The 23,750-nt window shown below is 44.7% G+C and overlaps 2 protein-coding genes across 4 annotated transcripts in view; one reads left to right on the forward strand and one right to left on the reverse strand.

The window, feature by feature from the left end:
• The first annotated feature begins 1,266 nt into the window (after positions 1-1,266).
• Positions 1,267-6,778, forward strand: LOC121613788 (eukaryotic translation initiation factor 3, subunit 6 interacting protein). 2 transcript variants are annotated; one of them, XM_041947418.1, is made up of 15 exons: positions 1,267-1,407; positions 1,756-1,798; positions 2,001-2,211; positions 2,333-2,412; positions 2,756-2,817; positions 2,936-3,005; positions 3,114-3,187; positions 3,472-3,643; positions 3,918-4,072; positions 4,242-4,412; positions 4,632-4,765; positions 5,081-5,254; positions 5,761-5,950; positions 6,223-6,303; positions 6,614-6,778. In XM_041947418.1, exons 1-15 carry the CDS (start codon positions 1,372-1,374, stop codon positions 6,689-6,691), a joined length of 1,731 nt encoding a protein of 576 aa, XP_041803352.1. In that variant the 5' UTR covers positions 1,267-1,371; the 3' UTR covers positions 6,692-6,778. The 2 variants fall into 2 exon arrangements, with proteins under 2 accessions (XP_041803352.1, XP_041803353.1); XM_041947419.1 differs by lacking the exons at positions 1,267-1,407; positions 1,756-1,798; positions 2,333-2,412 and having other exon boundaries at positions 2,133-2,211.
• Positions 6,779-7,139: 361 nt separating this feature from the next.
• The window catches only part of cdh23 (cadherin-related 23), a 141,826-nt gene continuing 125,215 nt past the window's right edge, over positions 7,140-23,750 (reverse strand). Inside the window, exons 37-68 of one of the 2 annotated variants that reach the window (XM_041947075.1) lie at positions 22,793-23,014; positions 22,571-22,690; positions 22,027-22,207; positions 21,804-21,937; positions 21,023-21,232; positions 20,718-20,825; positions 19,786-19,903; positions 19,183-19,308; positions 18,895-19,098; positions 18,182-18,640; positions 17,945-18,061; positions 17,607-17,831; positions 17,203-17,372; positions 16,311-16,448; positions 15,930-16,049; positions 15,319-15,496; positions 14,886-15,097; positions 13,968-14,162; positions 13,761-13,874; positions 13,533-13,662; positions 12,949-13,212; positions 12,700-12,861; positions 11,960-12,216; positions 11,766-11,863; positions 11,530-11,650; positions 11,369-11,448; positions 11,147-11,187; positions 10,942-11,002; positions 10,286-10,415; positions 10,047-10,166; positions 9,594-9,704; positions 7,140-8,944 (exon numbers count right to left, since the gene is read on the reverse strand). In XM_041947075.1, the coding sequence (XP_041803009.1) occupies positions 8,603-8,944; positions 9,594-9,704; positions 10,047-10,166; positions 10,286-10,415; positions 10,942-11,002; positions 11,147-11,187; positions 11,369-11,448; positions 11,530-11,650; positions 11,766-11,863; positions 11,960-12,216; positions 12,700-12,861; positions 12,949-13,212; positions 13,533-13,662; positions 13,761-13,874; positions 13,968-14,162; positions 14,886-15,097; positions 15,319-15,496; positions 15,930-16,049; positions 16,311-16,448; positions 17,203-17,372; positions 17,607-17,831; positions 17,945-18,061; positions 18,182-18,640; positions 18,895-19,098; positions 19,183-19,308; positions 19,786-19,903; positions 20,718-20,825; positions 21,023-21,232; positions 21,804-21,937; positions 22,027-22,207; positions 22,571-22,690; positions 22,793-23,014 (5,268 nt within the window). In that variant the 3' untranslated portion in view covers positions 7,140-8,602. The remainder of the gene's footprint in view (positions 8,945-9,593; positions 9,705-10,046; positions 10,167-10,285; positions 10,416-10,941; positions 11,003-11,146; positions 11,188-11,368; positions 11,449-11,529; positions 11,651-11,765; positions 11,864-11,959; positions 12,217-12,699; positions 12,862-12,948; positions 13,213-13,532; positions 13,663-13,760; positions 13,875-13,967; positions 14,163-14,885; positions 15,098-15,318; positions 15,497-15,929; positions 16,050-16,310; positions 16,449-17,202; positions 17,373-17,606; positions 17,832-17,944; positions 18,062-18,181; positions 18,641-18,894; positions 19,099-19,182; positions 19,309-19,785; positions 19,904-20,717; positions 20,826-21,022; positions 21,233-21,803; positions 21,938-22,026; positions 22,208-22,570; positions 22,691-22,792; positions 23,015-23,750) is intronic. The other variant, XM_041947076.1, reaches the window with a different exon arrangement.

Consider the following 23,750-nt stretch of genomic DNA (forward strand, 5'->3'; position numbering starts at 1 on the left):
CTCCCTCCACACTTGATTTTGTCGACTAGATCCCTTATCGGATGCAGGCAGTTCCCTGGGCGGTAGGTACGTAGGAAGGTGTAGGTAGGTGTAGGTTTAGAGGGACTCCGTCTGCTGCTGGTAGCTGAGGCACGTCAGGTATTCTTTTCTTTCATCCCTTTTCTTCTCCTTCTCCTTCAAAACCACAACAAAAAGTATTGTACACCTATTATATACCTTGTAAGAATGTTGGCTAAGAGAGGAGGGAATCAGACTGTCTGCTGGGAGGCAGTGTGCGCTCAACAAATTCCCATACTGTTGGACACCCCCTAAACACACACACACACACACACACACACACACGCAAACTTTATACAGTTTGGATTTTCTCGATTCTCACTCAGGTTATAATAACATCCTCTGAGAATGCTACACAAAGTCCTTCAAGTTAACACAACACAGAGATGATACAATCTGGTAGCTCCTGGTTCAAGAAGTACAATAATTTAGCAAACTGCCCTCTTGATGGATTTAAATCACACACTGCGTACAAAGCAGCTGGCGCCATTGATGTTAAAATAGTATGATCAATACTGAAGCCAGACTTGGAGGGACACGATCACTCTGATGTTTATTCCTGCTGCTCTTCTTGACATAACTAAATCTGAGCCTTTTTTTTTTTAATGAATGGAACGGCACATCGCGACTATAACGCCACCTAACGGTATTTATAAGTAGTTACAAGTCATCACACCCACTGTATCTTTTACATGTACTCTTGATTTTTAGTTTTTTTTAATCGGATTTATACCTATGCCTTTTGAACGAATACAGTTGTCAAAACAACATACTAGACAGGCAGACATAGAGAAAAGACAAACAGGTGGTGCTCACAAGAAAACACATCAATGAAATCCAAAATATAAACATGCCTACCTCTGCTCTGGAGCTCTCTCTCAATGCATCGTGTTTGTGTTTTGTGGTAGTTTTGAGAACATTTTACTTGCACTTTTCATTGCACAAATGAACAAGTAACATTCATTAAAGGTAGCCAAATTCATAGGGTATGTGTTCTCGATTATGTTCTCTTGACAAAATTCGCTCCGTATCCGGATAATAAACAAACAAAAAACCAAAACATTCGACTTTGAAAACGGGCCATTCAAAGTTTAGGAATCAGCTGTTTTCTACTTGTGAGCGTCCATGCTAATAAACATACAAATTACAGACTCAGTTTCCCATAATGCTCCCTGTTTCACGTTCACTCCGACGTCCCCGCTTTTTCCTTCCGGTTCCTGTCGTCCCCCCAGTGCCAGCTGCGTGGTTTAGCGGCGGTAGCTAGCCGAGCAAACATCGTCATTTTTCACTTCAGCATCTTACGAGCTTGGACCAATGACCAGCACAATGTCATACCACGACGAGGAGGAGGTAAGCACACGTTATTTTCTTCCAGACATTTGAGCGCGTTCATGATAATAACAATGACACGCTAGGTAGCTTTTGCCGATTAGCCTGCTAGCTGTATAGCTGCACCGGCATAACAGTAGCTCGCAATGAGCTAGCATGATATTATTGATTGTTGTAGCCTTCTTTCTGATGAGAGTGTAACTGTAACATCACAGCCTCTGTAATGCCTCTGTATCTTTTATGTAGTTTTGTCAGGTACTAGAGGATAACGATTTAGTCAGAGCAAGCTAGCATTAATGATGACTGCCTGTTTGACAGATGATAACGTTTCAGTAGTTACAAATCTCTGATTGCCCTGTTTCTTTACAGTACGATCCTTACACCTACCCAAACGACTACGACCTGCACACTGGTTAGTATACACAAATCTACTTATCTCTATCTAAATATATCAGATTGCCTTTCATGTATAAACTCCTCCTGTATACTGTTATATACAAACCATTAGGTGTGAAGTCAGTACATGAACCAATAGCTTTGCACATTTGAAGTACTTGATGCTGTGGTGTCACCGTGCGTTAATGTCTCCTCCTCATTCTCCCATCTCCTTGCAGGTGACCCCAAAGCAGACCTGGCCTATGAGAGGCAGTATGAGCAGCAGACCTACCACGTCATCCCGGAGGTGATCAAGAACTTCCTGCAGTATTTTCACAAAACCATCTCCGACCTGATCGACCAAAAGGTTTATGAGCTGCAGTCCAACCGTGTGTCCAGTGAGAGCATTGAGCAGAAGATCTATGAGATCCAGGATGTCTATGAGAACAGGTAAACTTCTGTGTGTAAACCTCTCCACATGGTGATGATGTTGCCTCCTATAACAGAGACATTAGAGCTCTCTGTGTTTGTGCGATGAGTGCCTTACCTGTGGTATTTTGTTCCTCTTCAGCTGGAATAAATTGACTGACCGTTTCTTCAAGACCTCTCCGTGGCCAGAGGCTGAGGCTATCGCATCACTCGTTGGCAATGGTGAGTGTGTTAGCCATCATCTGTTCGGTGTTTGCCTTTGCACAAACATCATCATTTGTTTTTCATTGAAGAAATACTTTAATTCTTGGTTCTTAGAATGTGATCAATGAAATACACTTTTACTAAGTAGTTTTTTCCACTGATAGTAGCTGACACTTGTTCATGTCATTGGAAAACCAGCTCAAAAGGCAAGACATTTATATGGTTATTAATGATGTATTGTTTACAGTTGTATTTGCTGATAGAGCAGCTGGTTTTACAATTTACTGATAAATGAGCTCATCCCTGTGTAATTCAGCAGTGGGAATGTTTCATGTCACTGTTCGCTTGTTATCTCTTGCAGATGCTGTGTTCCTCATCCTCTATAAGGAACTGTACTACAGACACATCTATGCTAAAGTCAGCGTGAGTTAACACTCAATATAGACACTTATCAGTCCCCCTGTCAAGTACTGAGGAACTTGCAAAATGTGTGAAAATCTTTCTGGTACTGTGTTGTTAAAAATGTTTTGTTGATAATCAGGGAGGACCAACTCTGGACCAGAGGTTTGAGTCTTACTACAATTACTGCAACCTCTTCAACTACATTCTCAGTAAGTTACCAGAACGTTCTTGACATTTGTCTCTCACTTGTACTCATCAGATTAAAATTACAAGTAATGAAAGTTGAGTTATGTGAGAATGTTTGTAATTGTAAACAGATGCTGATGGCCCTGCACCCCTGGAGCTGCCAAACCAGTGGCTCTGGGACATCATTGATGAGTTCATCTACCAGGTACAGTGTATTATATTCTTTATTAAATGTATCCTTTGTTAGAGAGAGGCAAACATTGGTAATAATAGGTGATAAAATGAAGACCAGGTCATATAGTAGTTGTTAGTAGGGCTGTACTAACCAACAAGGAGTACCAGATTGGTGGTTCATTTAACATGATTTTCACGTTAGTCTCTCCGTTTTATTATTTTTAGTGTTTATTGATAAGGCCCATGTGGCTAACCTCAGCTATCTCACTTCTATTACCCCATAGAAAGTAAGTTGAAATGCTCTTTCCTCTCCAGTTCCAGTCCTTCAGTCAGTACCGCTGTAAGACGGCCAAAAAGTCAGAGGAGGAGATCGAATTCCTGAGGAACAACCCGAAGATCTGGAACGTCCACAGCGTCCTAAACGTTCTCCACTCCCTGGTGGACAAAAGCAACATTAACCGCCAGCTTGAGGTCTATACCAGCGGAGGTACAGAAGAGTGTTTTGGAAATATTTGTTGTTTGGGGTAGAACATAGGGAACCTTGATGTTTTTAAAATCTTGAATGTTTCAAATGAAAGGCCTTAGACCTTGTTAAAGTTACAAAAATAAGCTTTAGGTTCTCTATGTATTTATAGTCCTGTAAAACTGTACTTTTAGTAGTTTTTTTTTGGTAAGAAAGTAACCTCAGCATGGAGACTTCAGTGTATTCAGTGTAGGTGTTATACGAGGCAGCTAACATGTTATTTGTTGGCGTGTTGCAGGAGACCCAGAGAGTGTGGCTGGAGAATATGGGCGCCACTCCCTGTACAAGATGTTGGGTTACTTTAGCTTGGTGGGGCTCCTGAGGCTTCACTCACTGCTTGGTGACTATTACCAGGCCATCAAAGTCCTGGAGAACATCGAGCTCAACAAGAAGGTAAGGCTTAATTTGGAGCACCTAACCTAGAGAGTGACATGCTGAAGTACTGCTAATGATGATACTGCTGACTATGATATTTATTTCTCGATAGTCACAGGCTGAATCATCTTGCTTTTTCTCCTGTTTAGTCCACACCTTCATATCTTTGTTGCTTCCTGTCTTTCAGAGTATGTACTCTCGTGTGCCGGAGTGCCAGATCACCACTTATTACTATGTGGGTTTTGCCTATTTGATGATGAGGCGCTACCAGGATGCCATTCGAGTCTTTGCCAACATCCTGCTGTACATCCAGAGGACAAGAAACATGTTCCAGAGGTCAACATATAAATATGAGATGGTCAGTCCAAGCAATGCTTCTTAGACAACTAGGGATGGGTTTTTTATCTATTTATTTTTAATCTTAAACTATGGATTCCACTTTTTTTGTTTTGATAGTTTTCCAAAAATCACACTGATACCAAAATATTTGGATTGTGTTGATTTTCTCCAAATTTTTGTGATGCATGAAAAATAAATATCAGGCATGTGCATTCACACCTGTATAACACGGTTTCAGATTAACAAACAAAACGAGCAGATGCATGGTCTGCTGGCCATCGCTCTCACCATGTACCCAATGCGCATCGATGAGAGCATCCACACCCAGCTGAGGGAAAAGTATGGAGACAAGATGCTGCGGATGCAGAAAGGGTAAGGCAAAACTCATCAGATTGTGCTGGAGCAACTGGATTTTAGGTGCAGTCTTTGTTTCTCTTTTTTTTTTTGTTTATATTCCTTTACCACGTAAAAGACCTGTGATGCTTTACTGTTATGATTCTGTAATGTACAATAAAGTACATGCATCTTCTAGCTTGTGGGTCTGAGCATTGCCAGCTATAGCTCCATTAAGTTGTTGGGAATTTATTACTGTTTTTTTCGCCTGTAGTGCACTGTTACTGTCCGTAACTGTGGCACGCAGCAGCAATATTGTCTTCAATGATACAAATGTTCCCTTCTCCTTCTCAGAGACCTGCAGGTGTTTGAGGAGCTGTTCAGCTTCGCCTGTCCCAAGTTTTTGTCACCTGTGGTGCCAAACTACGACAATGTCCACCCCAACTACCACAAAGAGCCTTTTCAGCAGCAGCTGAAGGTCTTTGCTGAGGAGGTGCAGCAGCAGGCCCAACTCTCCACCATTCGCAGGTAGAACATATCAACTTGTGTGGGCCATAGTTAAACTGTCCCTTTTGGGGTTTTCTGGTAAACAAACAAACTGATGTTATGTTTACATTCAGTGTTGCTCCATTGTGTGACATGTAACAAGTGCATTTCTGTAAAACAGCCATGTTTACTAGCTTACAATCTCCTTCCTCCCTCTTTGCTGGCACATTGCAGCATATCAATACTGTGACACCATGATTAGGACTGAGATAACCAAAACAGGAACCCACTTGTTGAAAAAGAAACAGCTTCATGGTGCAGCAAGAGGTCTAAAACTCCACAGGGTCCCTTTTAATACCTGCATGGAGCTGTACTCGGACAAAGAAATTTTGGATGTAGTATATCTGCTTTGGTGTAGGAAATGTGTTGAATTCTTCAAACATTTTTTTTCCATCCATCTGGTCTTAGAAAAACACTTTCTAGAAACCTGCTGACTCAGTTGTGGTTAGGTGTCTACATGTCTTCTAAGTCACACTGTGTCCTTGCAGCTTCCTGAAGCTGTACACCACCATGCCAGTAGCCAAGCTGGCAGGTTTCCTGGACATGACTGAGCAGGAGTTCCGGATTCAGCTGCTCGTCTTCAAACACAAGATGAAGAACCTGGTCTGGACCAGCGGCATCTCAGCTCTGGACGGAGAGTTCCAGTCTGCTTCTGAGGTCGACTTTTACATCGACAAGGTGTGTTGACGTCTCTTCAATGAGAGTGGTGTCTTTGACTTTTCTATATTGTCACATACAGTATAATAGCATGTCAGAAGGGCAGATGGACGATGGGGTGCTGTTGGTTTGGTTAATGACAGTAGGTTCAGGTATAAATATATATATGCACATGCTGTATAGAAAACAATAGATCAGAGAATACTGCTAGTGGGTCATACTGCTCACTGTTGCATGCTGCTTTAAGTAGCTCTGTATGTTTGCTAAGCTTTTTGTCTTTAACACTCCCTCAGGACATGATCCACATTGCAGACACTAAAGTTGCTCGTCGCTATGGAGACTTTTTCATCAGACAGATCCACAAGTTTGAGGAGGTGAGTAGTGATTCATCATGCCTCTGGCAAGGATGGGAAAAGTCTAGAATTTTGCGTTTGCTGTTTATTTTAAGGCATCAGAAGAAATTATTTTGTCAATGACACAAAACTAGAGATTTTTTTATTTTTTTTTAGAGCCACTTTTAAGGTGAAATATTGATATAAATAAATCTCCCAGCAACACTCAGCTCTTCAGTGACTGCTTCCACAACTAGCCTCTCCTCCTGAACACATTTGTTTTAAACATAGGCTTTCCAGTTTAATCTTATGTGTCAAAGACTGAACAGAAATGGCCTCTGTCTCCCTACAGTTGAATAGGACACTGAAGAAGATGCCAGCCACCGGCACCACGGCAGCATCTGGGAGTACCGCAAGCCGAGGAGTCTGAGTCCTCGGCCCCCTCAGTCTCCAAGTTTTTTGATGATGAAAGCTTTTCTATGTTACCTGCTAATAATAAACAGATGGAGTGCTAAAACTCAATTTTTTTCATTACTTGTTGTTTACTCTACACAACCACTAGATGACAGTATTTACCAAACTGCCTCAGATGCAGGGAAATGACAAATACAGACATGCATGGGGACAATACCCACATTATTCTGAGAGATTTGTTTCTCTTGCATTGCAATTATGCTGTTGTCTGTTCAGATTGTACATGTGAGCACAATCAAAGGCAACTTAGTGATAATCACAAAGATTTAGTGACATGAGTCATTAAGGTTTCTCACATTCGCAGACTTTTCTTGGCGTCCTCCTGGCCCTGCTTAAGCTCATTCTGCTGCATCGGATGCCATGTTGTTCTTTGCTGCTTTCCCATCACCCCACTGAGGTCAAAAGCCGTTGCATATTTCTTTTATTATCACAGATCAGCCAACATTTCCCAACACAGATCTCATAGACTGGTGACAATAATGACAAACAAATAAAAACTTACAAAATGAGAAATATAAAAAATTAATCTTAAAAACACACCACTCATCAGAAACAGTGCCAGTCGTCATATAAAGGAAAACAGAACCACATGTCACCATAGCACAATATACACATACTCCAAACATCCAAAATGATCCCCGACCTATTTTGGTAAGCCAGCAATTTTCTTCAAAAATATCTTTTAATTCCATCACATTTTCTATAAAATAAAAAAATAAAGCAAACATTGCTCATTTTGAGCATAACTCTTTTAGTCCCTCGGGTGGCAGTGTAAAGTCTGTGGGCACAATGCCATCTTAACGTTTATAAAAATTGGATAATCTTTTTAAATTCCATCTGTAACTCTTCATCAAGGCGTTCTCTGACTGCCTTTTATATCAAAGTTCTCATAAAAGATGTAAAGTCTTTTTTTTTTTGTTCCTGCATGTGCCTCCGGTCTTGTTCATCTTTCTTCCATCTTCATTCTTTTGAGAGGTCTTTCAGTTATTAGTGAGGAGTCTCCTTGTGAATGAGTCCAGGTGAAGAACTGGATCAGGGTCTGAATGTCCATTCTCACCCTGCAGACTGGGAGTGTTTTGTCTAGCACTGGCAAGGGCCCCTCTTCCTCTTGCTCTCAGATGAAGACGCCACTCTCTAAGCATCACTGGGGAAGATATTTGAAGTGCTCTTGTCTGTATTAAATATCCATCTATAGTTTTCCAACAAAACTAATATCAGAAAGAGAAAAGTCTTACTGTTCCATCCTAACTCCTTCAACACTGATTGCATTGTCTTGCAAAAAGAAAAAAATACCAGAACATGATAAGGAATTGCTCATTTTCTCAATGTCCCATTGATGGCCATCCGCTGGTCTGAGTGTGTGTTGCTTCGTTTTTTTTTTTTAGTGTGTGTATTTGTGTTTGTGTGAGTGTATGCAGTCCAGGTATGACTTCAAAAGGATTCGTGAGAATGAGGCACCTTTTTGACGATTATAAGGTCAGAGTTCATCGAGCTTCTCCCACGGGGAGGCTCAGTCTCTCTCTTCCACTCAGCTCTTTGGATGAAAGTCGATGACACCGCTCGGTTTTGTCTGGCTGAAGACAAGTGCCCTGCTTATGATTTTCCATCTCCTAAAGGTCATTTGAATAAACCTTTTCTTGAAGCCTCTAATGTGAGACCTTCAACATAAGATCCACTCAAACCAACCCAGTGGTGAGCAAGCACTCTTGCAGGCCTTCTCACTGATGCACTGAGGTTGGCAGATGGGGTTTCCTAGACTACACACACTCCTCCTCCAGTCCTCCCCAACCTTGTCAGGGTGGCAGCGTGGAGGCACAAGGACACACACGAGTCATGGTTGCGCTCAGACCAGCGAGGCCTCGGCTAGTCATAACTCTGTGATCTCCAGGGGACTCTCCGACAGGGCGTCCCCGTCCTTGTGACGGTGCATCGGGGTGGACTTGGCCGACTCTGTGCGGGCGTTGCGCTCAGAGTAAAGCCCCCCGTCAGCGTTCAGTGCCTCCAGAGAACGTGCCAGGGCCCGCTGGTCGTCCTCTGGCAGGCTGTTGAGGTCAGAGGTCAGGAGGGTACCTGTGCTTCCGTGGACCACGTGCACGCCTTCAGGACCCTTTAACTCCACAGGAAGCTTGTGCTTGAAGCGCAGGGTGCCGCGACCTCCGCCCATGCCCAGACGCTCGTCCTCGTCATCGTCCAGATCACTCTGGATCAGCTGTTGAAGGAAGACATGAGAGGAGAGGGAGAGAAGAATGATAAGATAAGAGTGAATAATGCTACTGAATAATAACATGTTTATACAACACATCAGGTTGACCACAATATAGCAGCTTTGCAAGCTTTGAGTAAGAGCTGGAACCAGTGGAAGAAAAAGTTTCAGGAGAGAAATTAGTAGATCACAAGTTAAAGTAAAAAAAACAACCTGAAAATGTAGTGAAACAGTAGATGAGCAGTGATTAACAGCTTTTGTACCAGACCTGGTTTAAATAACTGCAAACAGTTCTTAGAATTGAATCGTTTGGGGGGACTGTATGGATGGGGCTTTCCATATTAGAGCAATTCAGAAGTTTAGGGAAGTGTAGAAGTTGCACTCGATGCTCCATTACGAGTGAAAGTCTTAATTTTCTCAATTTCTGTGTGGTAAACTCCACCCTCAGCTGAATGCTGACAAGCGAGTGCGAGCTCTATTTGACCAAAAGTCTGGTTCAAGGCAGCAGAGATAGCAGAAGTAGTGAGTAGGCGCCACGTCAGGGCAGCAGACAGAACGTCAGAGTGGGAAAGTAAAGGAATGCAGGATCACTCTCCAGCGGCGTCACACGGGAGCAGCACAGCAACAGGTGCGGGGCACCAGACCCAGAGCCCACCTCAGTGACCGACGAGTGATCCCCCTGGCTGGTGGATACGGTGACGAGTCGAGCCGCAAAGAGCTTTTTCAGCCTCAGGTAGTCGTCCAGGACCACCTTGAGCAGGGAACCCTGACAGGACGGCAGTTAGGATCAAACAGAGTCTATAACACCACCCACCTTACACACACTCGCCGTAAGCATAAATGAGAACCCACAGCAGGAATGTCTAGCGCTTTATCTAAACTGCCGGGTCTCAACAGCCTGTCTTCCAGTCCTTGGGGTCTCTCTCTTTGGTTTCTTCTCAGGACATACTGGAGGAGGTCTAAGGCCTCGTCCCCTGACCTCGTCCCCCAGTGCATTTTGGGAAGGATGGAAGGAGAGAGTACGTGACCAGCAAAAAAAAGAGGCTTTTGAGATTGGACTTGTTTGGTGTGCGTGTGTGTCTCCCTGGTTAATCATCAGGTGTCTCACCTTGATAGGCCCCTCCCTCATGATCTGGCCCAGTTTAGCAATGTTGTCATACTCCTGAATGGCTGCTCTCAAGTAGCGATCGTCCTCAGGCTTCGCTTGAGGCTCGCGACCAAATGTGCCCTGTGGGGATGACAGGTGATGAGATCAAACTTGTGTAATCCTGAGACAGCTTTACTATCTACCTCTAATATCATATTGCAATTAAATATAAAGAAAGTCAGATTAGTGCTGGGACTGACGTGGGTGCGCGCAGGGCTGTTCCACAGGTCAGTTATCTCACTCAGGTTCTCGGGCAGGTCGTCCTCGTGGTCAGCCTGGGTGGCCAGCTCCAGGTTGCGACAGAATGGGTCCAGCCACACTGGGTTAGCCCTGCAGAGGCAAACAGCATTACACACACCATCCAGAAAATGCAAAGGACATGTGAGGTGCTACAAAAATCACTCAATTTATGAGATTAGTGTTTATGGGCTCAAAAGTTCAAACAGTAGATCACCAGCATTATCTGAGAAAGACTTGATGAGAAGATTGACACCACTCTTATGCCCATATGCTAAATATGAAGCTAAGCTAAACAACACATTGTGCTTCAATGGGTAGTTACTGTACATACTGGAAATATTTCTTCGCTGAGTGCAGTGACTTCCTGGAGTCTCTGCTAGTTGCCTGGCAACCTCAGAGTGACAACCCAAAATATTGAACTTGTCCTTTATCATATAACATCAGTTCTTAAAGTCAAAGAAAATTGTGTCCTTGATTTTCAAAATTATTATGCATAACTACTAAAAACCTGCTGAAGAAAACTGCACTAGTGCAATGCAAAACAAAGTGATATTCTGTGTTAATTTCCTGTGAGCTATGTGTGACAAAGAGGTGAGAAAAAAATAAATTATCTCACCCCTCAAACGAGTACTTGTTGGTGTTGGGCATGTCCAGGATATCCATCAGACCCTGGTTCCCTGAGATGGTAAGAACAGAGTTAAAAAGAAAGCAGGCTCGCTACAGTAAACTGACATGCTGTACTCTACATTAACAGGTGGTAAAAACCACATCCTGATGTTTAACATCTGGCGGGACGTCCCCTCAACGAAGCCGCCTCTCACCTGTTGATCCTGCAACGATTGCTTTCAGCTTCCTCTGGTGTCTGCAACACAGCAAAAGACACAAGTCACGAGAAGGTAAACATGTTGATATCGCTGCTCAGGCTGACTGCATAAAAACATGGCCCATGACTGAGCATATTTCAAATGCCGTCACCCAGCATTCAAAATGAATCAACAACGATACAAAAGTGCCTGTTTAATAGGATGCTGAAGGATTCTTACACTCTGCGATAGTGCCAGTTCATTGTGACAAACAATATTCCTGCCAAGCACAGCAGCACAGCCAGGATAATGATGACCAGCTGTGAAAGAGAAAAAGAGGTTGAACAGCACAGAAACACAAGACACCTGCAACAGCCTGTTGGTTTCGTGGCCTGGCAAACCTGCAGCGTGGTGATGTCGTCGGGCAGTTTGTCGCTGACAGCAGGCTGAACGTCCACAACGTTGTATTTCCTGAAGAGGTTTCTCAGCTGCTCCTTGTTCTCGTCGATCATCTGAATTACCCTGCAGAGCGTGAAACACCGGTGTGAGCGGACAGATAGGCCTCGCTACTCAAACGCTATGTGCATGACTGCTTGTGCTTTGGAGTGGAAGATTTGTTTCATTAAGGAAGGTGCACCTTTCAACATCTAGGATGGTGTTGGTCTGATTGTTGACAACGTGGACGAGCATGTCTGTCTGAGCATAATTCACTCTGCCCTTCTTGTCCACATGGAACTAGAAAACAGGAGACAAAGCGCTCACATATGTGAACAAGACAAACAATAGAAATGCAAAAAGTTGCATAGAAATATTAGCATATTAAAGCCAAACCTGTATGTCATCTAAGTTGACAATGGCTCCAGTAATGTTGGACAGCAGGTTGACGAAATCTTCCTGGTTTTCGCGGACCAAATCTGGGATCTCATTGAAGACTATCTTCACCCTCTGGTCATCTCGGAGAATATAAATATTCACATTGGTGGTTGTACTGTGTCCAGCGAAGTCGCATGCCAAGATCTCTAGCTGAAAGTAGCCTGGATTGTAGGCTGTGAAGAGGTCGTATGTTCGGATGATGCCATCTGTCAACCCTGTGGAAATTGGGGTGGAATATTGTTTCTAAATAAGAAAACTAATTTGACTCAGTGGCAAAACAAACTCTCCAAATTTAATAAGACATATGGGACTGCATTCTGTGGGATGTATCATGCTGCACATAACTCTGGCCAGATGTCAGTCCAAATTAAACCTCGTGGGGAGATCTGAAATGCACTGGTGTAAGGAACCATCCCTGACTTTGAGAACTGGAGCTGTGCGCAAAAGAAGACAGGAAGTGTCTGCAGGAAGCTAATACATGTCTACAGGAAGTGCGAGACTCGAGTCATGCTGAAATACAATGTTGTTGCATTAAATTCTGATTCATTTCATGGTGCTGATCGTGAAATTAAAGGGTATGATTGGTGATATTCTGAATGTATCCTACCAACAAGTGTATCCACAGCCTCATATATCCATATATAAATTGTGTATGAATGTTTCAAACCAGCCTGAGTGTTGCACATAAGGAAGCTCACCGATGGTGAAGATGCTGCCCATGTCCTCACTGCCATTGCTCTGTGACTGGAAGTAGCGGATCGTAACAATGTGGTATTGAACCAAGCTGTTGTTGCCGATGTCGTTATCTATAGCCACCACCTTGATCAGGTCTGAGCCCACTTTGGCATTTGCTGCAACTCCTGAAACAAGGAGGCAAACAGGGAAGGTTATGGTGGTTATACATAGACCGGCATACACACAGGAATGAATGAAAGGACGCAGATTACCTGCAGTGTACTCCGCCTTAGTGAAGCGTGGTTTCTGGTCATTGATGTCTTCCAGTTCAATGCGGACTTCCAGCAGGCTGGGGTCTCGGGCGGGGTCCAGGACTTTGGCCCGTGCTACCCTCTGACCCCGGGGAGCAGTCCAGCTCCTGTTACTGGAAGCCTTGACGATGATGGAGTAAACTGGGGTCTCCTCCCGGTCCAGATCCCTGTGCAACTTCAGCTCTCCATCCAGACTCAAGCCAAAGTTTCCCTCACTGTTTCCCCCTGCAGGAAGAGATAGAAAGGATGTGTGTTCAGTCATCTCAAGAGCTAGAGGACTTAGCTTCAAATAGAGGAGAAAGACAGATCTATACAAATGTCCTCATTATTCCTTGGCTTTTGAAGTAAGAGGACTTTCATCTGACCACACAATGGACACAAGAGCTTCCAGACAAACTGCACGGACATAAATTAGCCTCTCCTCTTGATCTCCAGACTTTGGATGGGTTAACATTAATCATTCTAATTTTAGAGAGAAGCTTTGCATTACATTTTTAACAGAATATCGAACAACATGTTGCCGTGTCTGTGGGACATCAAATCACCTGCAATAAAGTAGTAGACGATGGCATTGGCACCCTCATCTGCGTCCACAGCCCTGGTTACATTCCCCACCACAGTACCAGGACGGGAGTGCTCAGGCACTGTCAGCTTCTGGTAAGGCAAGCTGCCACGCTGAGGTGCACACACGCACACACACACACACACACAGTTTAATAACAGTTCTGAACAGATAACAATATTAGGAAGTATTCAGGGAGCTTAATGCTCACCGGCGGTTTGAGGAAGACAGGTTCATTGTCGTCAATGTCCAACAGCGCCACCTGCAGAGGCTGTGTGGTCTCGTAAGGCACTGGCTGGCCCATGTCACGGGCCACAATGATAAGCTGAGAGAGACGGTTGCACTCGGTTAGAGACGCACATGCATACACACTAACCCACATCAACTGCTCATACTGCACACACACGCAGTGACTCACGCTGTGGAGGGCCTGTTTTTCTCGGTCCAGCTTCACAGTCGTTGTGATGACTCCAGACATGGCATCGATGTGGAAGTTTTCCCAGTCTCTGTTACCTGCTCCAGTCTGCAGGAAGGCATAACGGACCTCCCCGTTCACCCCCTCGTCAGAGTCTGTTGCATGCACCTCATACACTGGCAGGCCTGGGGGCTGCTCCTGCATGGAAGGCAAAGAGGGTCAGTGTGTGTTTGTGTGAACCTCTGAAACTGGATCTTTATGGTCAACTGCAGAAGAAAGATTTGCAGATTTTCTAGCACTTAAGTCAAAATCAAAGTCGCTCACTCTGTTTGGTTCTGAACTAAACAGCTGTGTAACTCCAACACTACTTTGTGGTTTTTTTAGGGTTTCTTTGTTGTGGTTTGTGGTAATTAGTGCAACTCCATGTCAATCAATTGGTATACCTTTTTATTAAAGCCCTTTTGTGAAGGGATCCAATATGTCATATTCGCATCGGCCCTGGTGCACACCTTTGAAACTGACTGGATGTCAGCCAGATGTGACTAATCCACTTTAAATACAGTCTCATTGTCAATGTCCTTAGACCATTTCCTGTTTAATTCAAATAGTCACAGTGGGCCACTGGCTCATTTTCTTTGCCCCACAGCACTCATTGGTGTCAAATTTGCTCCAGTGAGTCCCACATGTGAGGCACATGTTATAAAGATTGTGATTTGGAGAAAAAAAAGAGCAACAGCATCCGATTAGTAGTATGGGTATTAGTAGAGACAAGTGTGCATCTGTGAATCCCTAATTTTGTGTAAATTGCCATTTTTTTCTACAAACCAAAAATTCATAAATTATCAATACAATTTGAAAAAAGAAGAAAAGCGCACAGATGCAGCAGCAATGACATGCGTAGAGCCACGTGAATGCAGCTACCTCTGAGATATGAATGATGGTTCCGTTGGCGGGCCTGACGAACACTGGTCTGTTGTCATTGACGTCTATGACCGTGATGATCAGGTCTGCGGTGCCCCACAGGGGAGGACGCCCCTGGTCTGTAGCCACCACAGTCAAGTTGAAACGTTCAGAAGACTGAAGCAGACGGCGAGAACGCACCAGCCCCGTGTTTGGATCCAGGGAGAACGCTTCTAAAAAGACAGAGAGATCAGGGACTAAGTACAGATATGAGTGCTGGAGCATACCATGCATGCCTTTGAGCAACTTTCTTCAGTAACTAGAAATGCAATGAATAAGAATCACAAGTTACTGCACAACTTAACGAAGTATTTAAAATTTTATTGTGATAAAAGAGAATACTTTCAGGTAGACCAGCCGTACTGAGGCTTTTATTAACATATCCACACAGTACCTGAGTGGGGCCCCAGCATGCTGTACAGTACCGCTCCATTTTCTCCTTCATCCAGGTCAGTAGCCTTCACCGTGATCACAGACGTTCCACTGGGCTCGTTCTCAAACACGCTGGTGTTGAACACTCGCTCGGTAAACCGCGGCCGATAGTCGTTGATATCGAGAACTGTCACCAGGACCTGATGTGCACCAGCAAGGCAGATGAAATGTGAGGATGCTTTTCAACACTGGCTATTTCTGACACAAGGTCATAATCTAGAAAGGGTCATGCAGAGCACATCGAGATGACCACTATCATCTGCAGATTTTAGCTTATCACATGTTGTGTTGCATTAGTATTAGTATGTAAGTATATGTCAGCCAGTAAAAAGACTTTTCCTGCTCAGTAATGATCTTGGTTACAACCAAAGATGACCAAATTCAAGGATCTAGGTTGCATGTATTATATCCAGGCTTCTCATTTGCGAAAGAGTTCAATAAACGGGTCACTGTAGATGGAATTTGGTGTTTATATTAACAAAGAAGACCAAGAAGTTTACATTATTATTTAGATACATATTTAAACCCTCATTCACAAAAGACCCATGCATCACTACAGTCATTGATCTCTACCTGGACAGAGTTCTCTCGTCTGTTGTTGGAGCTGCCGCCAGGGTTGTCACGGGCGACAGCGGTTAAAGTGTAGTGATCCTTTGTCTCTCTGTCCAGAGGAGAGAGGATGTAGATCTCTCCCTGACGCAGAGGAGAGGGGAGGATTAGGAAGGAAGCACTGGCGCTGACTGGGAGCGGTGGTTGCATCAAGACAAGACATTTATTTGAGTGTGTGACAGAAATAGAGCATGGAGGTCAAATATGTAGATTGTCTTAAGTTCACTCAAACGCTTTGTTTGAACTGTACTTCCCAGGCGGGATGACGTTCAGTGCCCACACCCGGCACTGACAGGGAGTAGCGTGTAGCTGTGAAGGCTGATGCTGGTGTATAGGTTAACTCACTGTGGTTGGTTTGATGGCAAACTTGCCTTCCCCGTCTACCAGGCTGTACTCAACGACTGCAAAGAGGCCAGAGTCGGCGTCTGTGGCACTCACGCGAACTATGGTGGTGCCCAGGTTCACGTTCTCAAACACAGGCTCCTAATGACACAGATAAAGACACGCTTTGGCTGCAGGACAGTGCAAGGCTAAAATTACAGTATGTTTTGACGTAACAAGTGCAGTGCCTGATCAAACGTGCCTGCTCAGAATGAGCCAGTACTGCTGCTTGCAGCTTTCTTAGTATCATCAACCTGCAAAGCTGGAGAGCCCCCACAGGTCCACACCCACTGTTTTAGGTATGCACCATCACTCTCTTCCCCCTTTTTAAAACTTTAATAACAGCACAATAATATCATAACACACCACCAGCTCTTCATGGTGTGTTGAGGTGTTCCTAAAACACGAGCTACACCTAAATTATCATTAACAGCTTTCCCAAGAGCCGCTCATCCAAACTACTTCACCCTCAACTCTGCACTTCCTTGGGTCCTCAGCAATACACCTGCCAAGTGTGAAGCCGGTCAAACAAATGTCGAGAACATACAGACATACAGAGAGAATCCTTCCATATAAACCATATAATATGACAATAAATCTATATTTCAGATTATTTACTGAGATCTAGTGTTGAGTTGTGTTGTTTAATACCAAGATGTTACATGTTACAAGATGTTATTCGTTACACCTGTTATTTTCCTGCAGCGACAAGCCAAAATCAAGTATTGAACGCCTCTTTTAATACAACATATCTCAAGGCACATAAGTAGCCACATAAAAAACAGTAAATAATTGCATCCATTTTTAACAGCGCCCTTCAATTCTGCTTACTTCTTCTTAATATTCCCCTCAGTACCTGATATGAGGGTTGTAGGAAGACGGGGTTGTTGTCATTCACATCCACTATACGCAGATAAACTGGCAGCTCTGCTATCCTGGGAGGAGTGCCATGGTCCTGGGCCCGAATCGTGAAATTCAGCCATTGTACCTGCTCGAAATCCACCGTCTGGTTGGCTACAATCTTGCCTGAAAAATTTGTTACACAGGGATAGCTGCAGTTGGGATTCAACCAAGTAAAACCATTATTATGAATTTATAAGGCAGCAAGCAAGAAATGACTTGAAAGTAATACATCACTTTAGAAATATTGGAAACCTAAGAATCTTTAATTAAACAGAAAGTTACTTTACATTTTGGCCTCTCCAGTGCTATGTTTTAACCCACAGCCCACATCAGCTTGCTGAGGTGTGCTGGTCTTACCAGTGGAAGGGTCCTCCAGTCTAACATATCCACCTCGGGGCAGGTGGAGCAGCTGGTAGATGACCTGGCCGTTGGGACCTTTATCCGGGTCTACAGCTGTCACTGATAGCAGTATTGTGCCCGGCCGAGCTCCTTCTAAAATCTTCTCTGTGAAGTTGGACACTCCGAAGGGCCGGAAACGAGGGGCATTGTCGTTCACATCCAACACGTTTATGGTTAGCCTCGCTACAGAGAAAAAGGTCATGATGATAAGAGACATACAGAATGAAAATTAGATGTGTAGAAAACTGAATGAGGATGAAACTGAAGACACGGTTCGTGTGAGTAAACGGACTTACCGTTGGGAACGCTGCCTGACTTGTCAATAACATCACTGGCATTGTCATGGACGGACACAATGATCTCAAATGTCGCTACGAGCTCTCTGTTGAGCGGGTTGCGAACAAACACTGCACCTGAAAATTCACAAAAACGCATCTAATTATTTTCTCAAATGTGAGGCACGGTTTATTCTGTATACTGGCAATCCAGCACCATCTGTCAAAATTCAACTTTGTAGATCATCCATGTCTCACCAGTGTGTAAATCAATGCCAAAGGACTCCTGCAGGCCATCCACCGGGTTGTTCCCATCATCCTTTGCCTCCACTGAGATGATGTAATACTCCAGCCGGGGATGCAGATCAGGGTCCTCAGCAGTCAGCGTGGCCACCACCACACCGGGCGGTGTGGACTCATTGACGTTGATCATGGTTATGGGCTCTATAAAACGGGGCCGAGAGTCGTTTACATCATCCAGGATGACCGTCAGGGTGGCTGTGCCCGACATGGGGGGCGTGCCACGATCGGTTGCCATGACGACCAAGCGGTAGGACCCACGGTCTTCTCTATCGAGGGTGGTGTTGCCCACCAGGACGGCCCCGGATAGCGGGTCGACCACGAAGCGGTCCTGTGCGCCGCTTTCCAGACGATACACCAGCCAGCCATTAGCACCGGAATCAGCGTCGGTGGCGGACAGCTGGGTCACCACCACACCTGGAAGAGACAAAGTAATGACGAGGACGCAGACACACACTTGTATTCTTGTGGTCAGTCATTGCCATTCTAACCTTCACGCAGGGGAATGCGATGAACGTGTGGTAACCACAGGAAGGAACTTTAGATGGTTGATTCAATAAACTATTCTGTCAGTGACAACTTAAACCTGGTCAATATGGATTACATGCAAGTCAATCTCCTCCCAGCCCACTCATATACACAGATCATTAGGCACAAGCCAGTCCACACACCAGTCGGGCTGTTCTCAGGGAGTCGAACACTGAAACTGGACGGGCTGAAGACAGGAGGGTTGTCATTCTGGTCCAGGATGGTCACCGTGAGAGGGACGCTGCTGTTTAAGCCTCCTATGTCCTCCCCAACCAGAAACAGCTCTACACGAGGCTCCTGAAACGCCTCACGGTCCAACCGCGCCCCCTGACGCACATGCATCACACCTGGAGGGACAAACGGAGACATCAATATCTGCATTGCAGGTTTTTCCGTTACTCTCTGCTGACTTGCTTGAGTTTCAGTGTTACCAGTATCGGCATCCACAGTAAAGAGGTCCACCCTGGCTCCCAGCAGGCGATACTTCACCACAGCATTGGGTCCAATGTCTTTGTCCTCAGCCAGAACTGGGCCATTTAACACCGTTACAGTACTGCCTAAAGGATGGACGGAGATAAAGGAGGGGCAGGTGGAGAAGTAAAATGATCACAGTCAGGTTGGAATTTTTACTAAGACAGCAAGCCCCCTGTTGATGAAGCTGCTACAAACACACTTGATTTGAGAATGTTCCTGCCAAATGCAAGGTTTGGCTTCTTGTCTGCGATAATGGCCAAAAGATACGGGTGAAATGTTGCTGCCACCTCTCTGATAACCATGAAGAACTAGGACTCACACTCTGCATTCAGATAATCTAAATGCATTTTTTTACAGGTCCAAGTTGTGGCCAAATGCATTTAAAAAAAAGGAAGTTGTCAGACCCTCTATCTTACCTCTAACTTTAAAAATGGGGGGAAAAAAACACTGAATATAAGTAAACAAAGTCAGGAAGTGGGTGAGACAGTGTTTTGCAAGGATGCTCTGTGCTGCAGTTACAGGTTGCCCCCAGTCAAGGGAAAAGAGAAAGATAGACACACCAGGCTGAGTGCTACCTGCTGCAGAGTTCTCGGTGATCTCAGCCCTGTAGCTGGTCCTGGTGAATATAGGCCTGTTGTCATTCTCGTCCAGAATAGTGATCACCAAGAGGTCTGAATCCTGGTGGTGCGAGACAGGAAGATGGGATTGAAGAAACAATGACGTGAGGATAATGATATATAGACTAAGGATGAGAATAAAAGTGAGAGGGAGAAAAAATTAGTGAATCAGCCCTCAAAGAAGTAAACTGCTACGAAGCACTCCACTGTTACAGAGACATCAGAACATTCAGGTTTTGCAGTTATTTAGCTGTGCACAAACCAACAGGCTGCTTTCGCCGCTTTTCTGGTGGTTGAGTTTTTCTGCAGCTCTGAGTTAGTAGAGTTTCTCACCTTTGCCACAGAGGCAACACTTTTAGCATGTCACATTATTCTTTTTATATGAAAAACCACGCAGTTGCACAGTCCCATTTGCATGCATGCTTTCAGCAAAAAGTGTGCATGCAATTGTTATTATTAGCAGGATACGAGACATATGATGGTAAAACCAAACCAAAAACTACAATAGTAATTGAAAGCAGGTCAGGTTAACAGCCCTGCACTGAGAAAGGTGTCTGTTCTGGCTACACCTATTCTATATCTTTATTCTCTAAGCATCATACATTTTTGCTATTTCCTGAAATGAACTTCTGGAAATATGTTATGAGTGCTGTACATTTCTCAACTTAAAGCAATGATATGTGTGCCGCGTGTTGCTGATTCACACCGTTGTGCAAAAGTGGTACCAAAATATTCCTGATTGTCTGATTTAAAAAGATATAAGGTTTTACATCAGTGGCAGTGATTTATTGCTTCTGTGGTGTCTCTGTGAAACTGCCAGTGTGGAAACGTGTGTGAACGCTCGAAGTGTTATGTGAGCAGGAGAGTGAGGTTACCCTGCGAGCGATGCGCGGGTTCTCAGGGTTGTCTTTGACAGTGATGCTGAGTCTGTACTCGGCCACTCGCTCTCTGTCCAGCGGCCTGTTCACCTGCACCACACCTGTCTGACAGATACAGAGAGGAAGAGGTAAGCCCTGTGTGTGCTTAGAGATCCATTCTTTATTCTTAATCACATATTGCAGGTGCGAACCGTGGTTTGTTGATTTGTATACTTGGTATGGTAAATATATTCGATCCACAAATGTGTATGATGCCAACATCCATTAATATATCTGGAGCAAGCACCATCCCTTCATCTCACCGTGTCATTGATGTAGAAGGCTCCATCCTGGTTGCCTGCAGTGATGTTGTAAGTGAGCAGCGCGTTGCGTCCGCTGTCTGCATCTCGCGCTCGGACTCTGGCCACAGAAGTGTGTATGGACGCGCCTTCGCTCACGCTGGTGTTGAAAGGCAGGTTCAGGAGGACCGGGTCGTTGTCGTTGATGTCTCGGACGTGGACCCCCACCACCACCTGAAGAAAAGATAAAAATGGGACTTCCGGCTCGTGTCTGTGCACAGTAACTCATATTTAGATTGTAAGTCTACAATAAATGTCCAAAAGACATCACATCTGTGTCACATAGCTTCTTCTAATTCCATTAAAGACATTCATTTTGCAGCCCTAAATAAATGTTGGATGCAGACTTTGCAAACAGCTTTTTGGCCGGATGTTCACATGGTCCCTCTGTATATATTTTCATTCAATAAGATCATAGCTGTCCGTCACCATTGCAAGTAGTTCATCAATTTGTGGCACTGCTGTACACAGCTAAATGAACACCACAGCTTTAACACAGACTTTTAAATTTTAAAGGCGACCATGCAGTCCCTGCTTTAGCCAGAAGAGAGCTGGAACAGTGCCCGTCTGTGGGCGACACCAGAAGAACATCAAATAAGGATGAGTATTTAATGTTTTACTGGGCTTTACTGTCCACGCAAGCCAGATTACAGCACAGGAGTGAAACTTGCAAGAACTCGATTGTTCAAGAGGATATGGCGAGAGCGTGTGTCCGCTTGCGTGTGTTTGTGTAATAAAGGCCCACCGAGCTGTTGCGAGACGGGGTTCCCAGGTCTCGTGCTGTGACGGTGATGTTGTAGAAGGCCGTCGTCTCTCTGTCCAGCTCCACGTCCTTCCTCACCCGAAGCTCGCCCTCCACCGGAGAAACCATGAACTCATCTGACAGAGGGACAGAGGAAGAGGCTCAGAGACACATAGTGAGGATTTGTTCATACATCACTCTCTCGACAGAAGAACTTGGCACTAACTCTGGTGATCTCCGCCAGTGATGCTGTACTCCACTTTGCCGTTGAGCCCAGAGTCTTCATCGCTGGCTCTGAGAGTCCAGACCCGCGGTCCTGGCTGGCCCTCAGTCACCTCGAAGGGTCCCTCGTAGGCTCTGGGGAAAGTGGGCGTCACATCGTTCACATCTAGGACATTTACCAGCACCTGAGGAAGGAGGGAGAGGGAGTTTTAACACATCTGACATGTAAAGTATGTGCAGCAGAAACAGAACGAAAGCCAAGAACTAGCCTCGTTCACAGTTATGTTGTTTTCCACATGCGGCTTTAACATGTGTGGCTACCTCTACCACTGTTTTATGGCATGAAGACATTGTTGAACTTGTTGGACATTCAATTCAAACTGACTTCCCAAAAACACAAATACACAGCACAGAGTTCTACTCTACATGTGATGCTGAAGAACCTTTCTGTCAATCAACTGATCCTTTCAGCTCTAAAATGTAAAATATTAATTCAGTTTAAAAAACAAACAAACATAGAAAACAGTGAGTCTCATTGGCATCATTACTGTCGTGCTAGATGTCAGGCGAAGTGCAGGATCTGAGCACTGGTCCGTAGCTGTGACGACCAGCGCATAGTGTCCGTTGCTGATCTCGTAGTCCAGCTCCTTTATGGCTGTAATCCTCCCCTAAATGCACACACATGCACATCACACACAGAAGGTTCATGTTTGGTTCTTTGGGGGGGGGGTTTGCAGCTGCTTGTAACACTGCAGTATAACAGTTCTCACCGTGATGCTGTTTATATGAAAGGTCTGGATCAGGTTGCCGTGAGCGATAGCATATCGCAGGGTGCCGTTCAGACCCTCATCTGGGTCGATTGCTGTCACTGTGGCGATGGTGGCGCCCACTGTGTCCGGTCCCTCACTCAACACTGTGACATACTCCTCCTCAGGAAACTCTGGGGCGTTATCGTTCTCATCCACAATGTGAACGTAGATGGTGGTTGAGGACTGCGTGAGAAAGAGACAGATACTGACAACGTGTGCTTCACTTCCTGCATATGTATCAGCTGGGCCTGCAAGTCAGCCTAAATTCGATCTGGCTGTCCTTCCATCATTATAGCGATGGGAGATTCTACACAGATGTATCATCACACAAGAGAGCAAAGATCACAAATCAGGTAAGGTCAAACCTCCTACTCATACATTGTTCACTACAGTGGTGCTGATATGGCTTCTGCAAGACAGGAAACTTATAGGTTTTGCTGCTTTGCTTATGATGGGCTTTTATTATGTGACATGTGATATTCAGGACTTTTTTAAACATGGGACAAGAGAGTAGGAGTGTATTTTGTTACAGACAGAGGGAAAAATATCTTGTGAGAACCAAAAGAAAATGGTAAGTGATGTGGAAAGAAGACGCTGAAAGGTAGCCAAAAGTTCTGATTCATTATCGTTTTGTTTGCTCACTCTGGGAAAAAGCTAAATCTCTCGTGCAAGTCAAGTGGAAGAAAGACAGCAGCGCGTCCCAAAAGAAACCACTTCACCTGACGCATCAGCAAAAGCATCACTCTTAGGAATAAAAGGTTGAACTTTGAGTCGGTTCCTGCTCCACCAGTCTGACCTCCCAGCTCCCCTCCCAGCGCTCCTGAAAACACGGACCCGCCGAGTGGCACCCTCAGGCCTTTAAAGAGGCCGCTACAGTTTCACAATATCATCATTTGTGCTCTAAGAGGTGTGTGTGTGT

Source organism: Chelmon rostratus, chromosome 11, assembly GCF_017976325.1.
Source record: "Chelmon rostratus isolate fCheRos1 chromosome 11, fCheRos1.pri, whole genome shotgun sequence".
Taxonomy (NCBI): domain Eukaryota; kingdom Metazoa; phylum Chordata; class Actinopteri; order Chaetodontiformes; family Chaetodontidae; genus Chelmon; species Chelmon rostratus.

Coding starts and splice junctions, on each gene's coding strand:
- LOC121613788 (XM_041947418.1), top strand. CDS start 1,372: ATGACCAGCACAATGTCATACCACGACGAGGAGGAG. Junction 1,799..2,000: donor CGACTACGACCTGCACACTG/GTTAGTATACAC, acceptor ATCTCCTTGCAG/GTGACCCCAAAGCAGACCTG. Junction 3,188..3,471: donor TTGATGAGTTCATCTACCAG/GTACAGTGTATT, acceptor TTTCCTCTCCAG/TTCCAGTCCTTCAGTCAGTA.